Source organism: Vigna radiata, chromosome 8 (genome assembly GCF_000741045.1).
Source record: "Vigna radiata var. radiata cultivar VC1973A chromosome 8, Vradiata_ver6, whole genome shotgun sequence".
NCBI lineage: Eukaryota > Viridiplantae > Streptophyta > Magnoliopsida > Fabales > Fabaceae > Vigna > Vigna radiata.
Genome location: NC_028358.1, coordinates 14,414,148 through 14,414,989, shown reverse-complemented (window position 1 = coordinate 14,414,989; position 842 = coordinate 14,414,148). Strand labels below are relative to the sequence as shown.

The 842-nt window shown below is 52.5% G+C and overlaps 1 protein-coding gene across 1 annotated transcript in view; it reads left to right on the top strand.

Moving 5' to 3' along the window:
* The window catches only part of LOC111242250, a 19,402-nt gene extending 18,994 nt beyond the window's left edge, over positions 1-408 (top strand). The window contains exon 2 of the mRNA XM_022784616.1: positions 4-408. Within this exon, the coding sequence (XP_022640337.1) occupies positions 4-391 (388 nt within the window). The 3' untranslated portion in view covers positions 392-408. The remainder of the gene's footprint in view (positions 1-3) is intronic.
* Positions 409-842: the final 434 nt, after the last annotated feature.

The window sequence follows — 842 nt, the reverse complement described above, 5'->3', positions numbered from 1 at the left end:
CTGGTTTACGTTTTGGAAAGAGAAGGCCCGAAACCGATCGTGGGATGGATTGAAGACGGCCATGATTAATCGCTTTGGAGGGGGATTCAGAGGCATGGTCTACGAACGACTGGCCATTCTGCGCCAAGAAGGCATGGTGGAAGAATTTGTCCGAAGTTTCGAAGTTTTGATGGGGCAAACGAAAGGAACACCGGAGGAACAGGTGTTGGGTTATTTCTTGGTCGAGTTACGGGAAGACGTGAAGGGACAGGTACGAATTCAGAATCCTTCTGAATTGATGGAGACGATGAGGATAGCGAGGGATTGGAAGATGCGACGATGCGGATTCAAGGTTGGCATGCAAGTGGGTTTAAGACGAACCCATTCATTGCGCGACCCAGTGGGAGCGTGACACGATCGGAACCTGTTAAAACCGCGACGACCCAAGTGGGAAGAACAAGGGTGGAGGAACCTGAGAAGAGAAGGAGTGGCGTCGAGCATGACGGCGAGAGGGAGCGTTGCGACTGGTGGTAATGGCCGAGCCAGAGCGGTCCGAAACTTACCATATCCCGAGTTTCTCAACATGCGAGAAGAGGGTCAATGCTATCGATGCGGAGGCCCATTTGCTCCAGGCCATGGTTGCACCGAGAGGAGTCTCAGGGTGTTGCTACTGGCGGAGGACGAAGACGATGAGGAGACCGAGGTAAATGATGATCAAGGGGAAAAGCCCATGGAAATGTGGGAAAAGCCCATGGAATTGTCCGCATGTTCGGCGGAAGGTTTGACCACCCCAAGAACCTTGAAGTTGATGGGAAAAATTGGTGAAAGGAAGGTGATGGTGCTCATAGACAGTGGCACGAGCC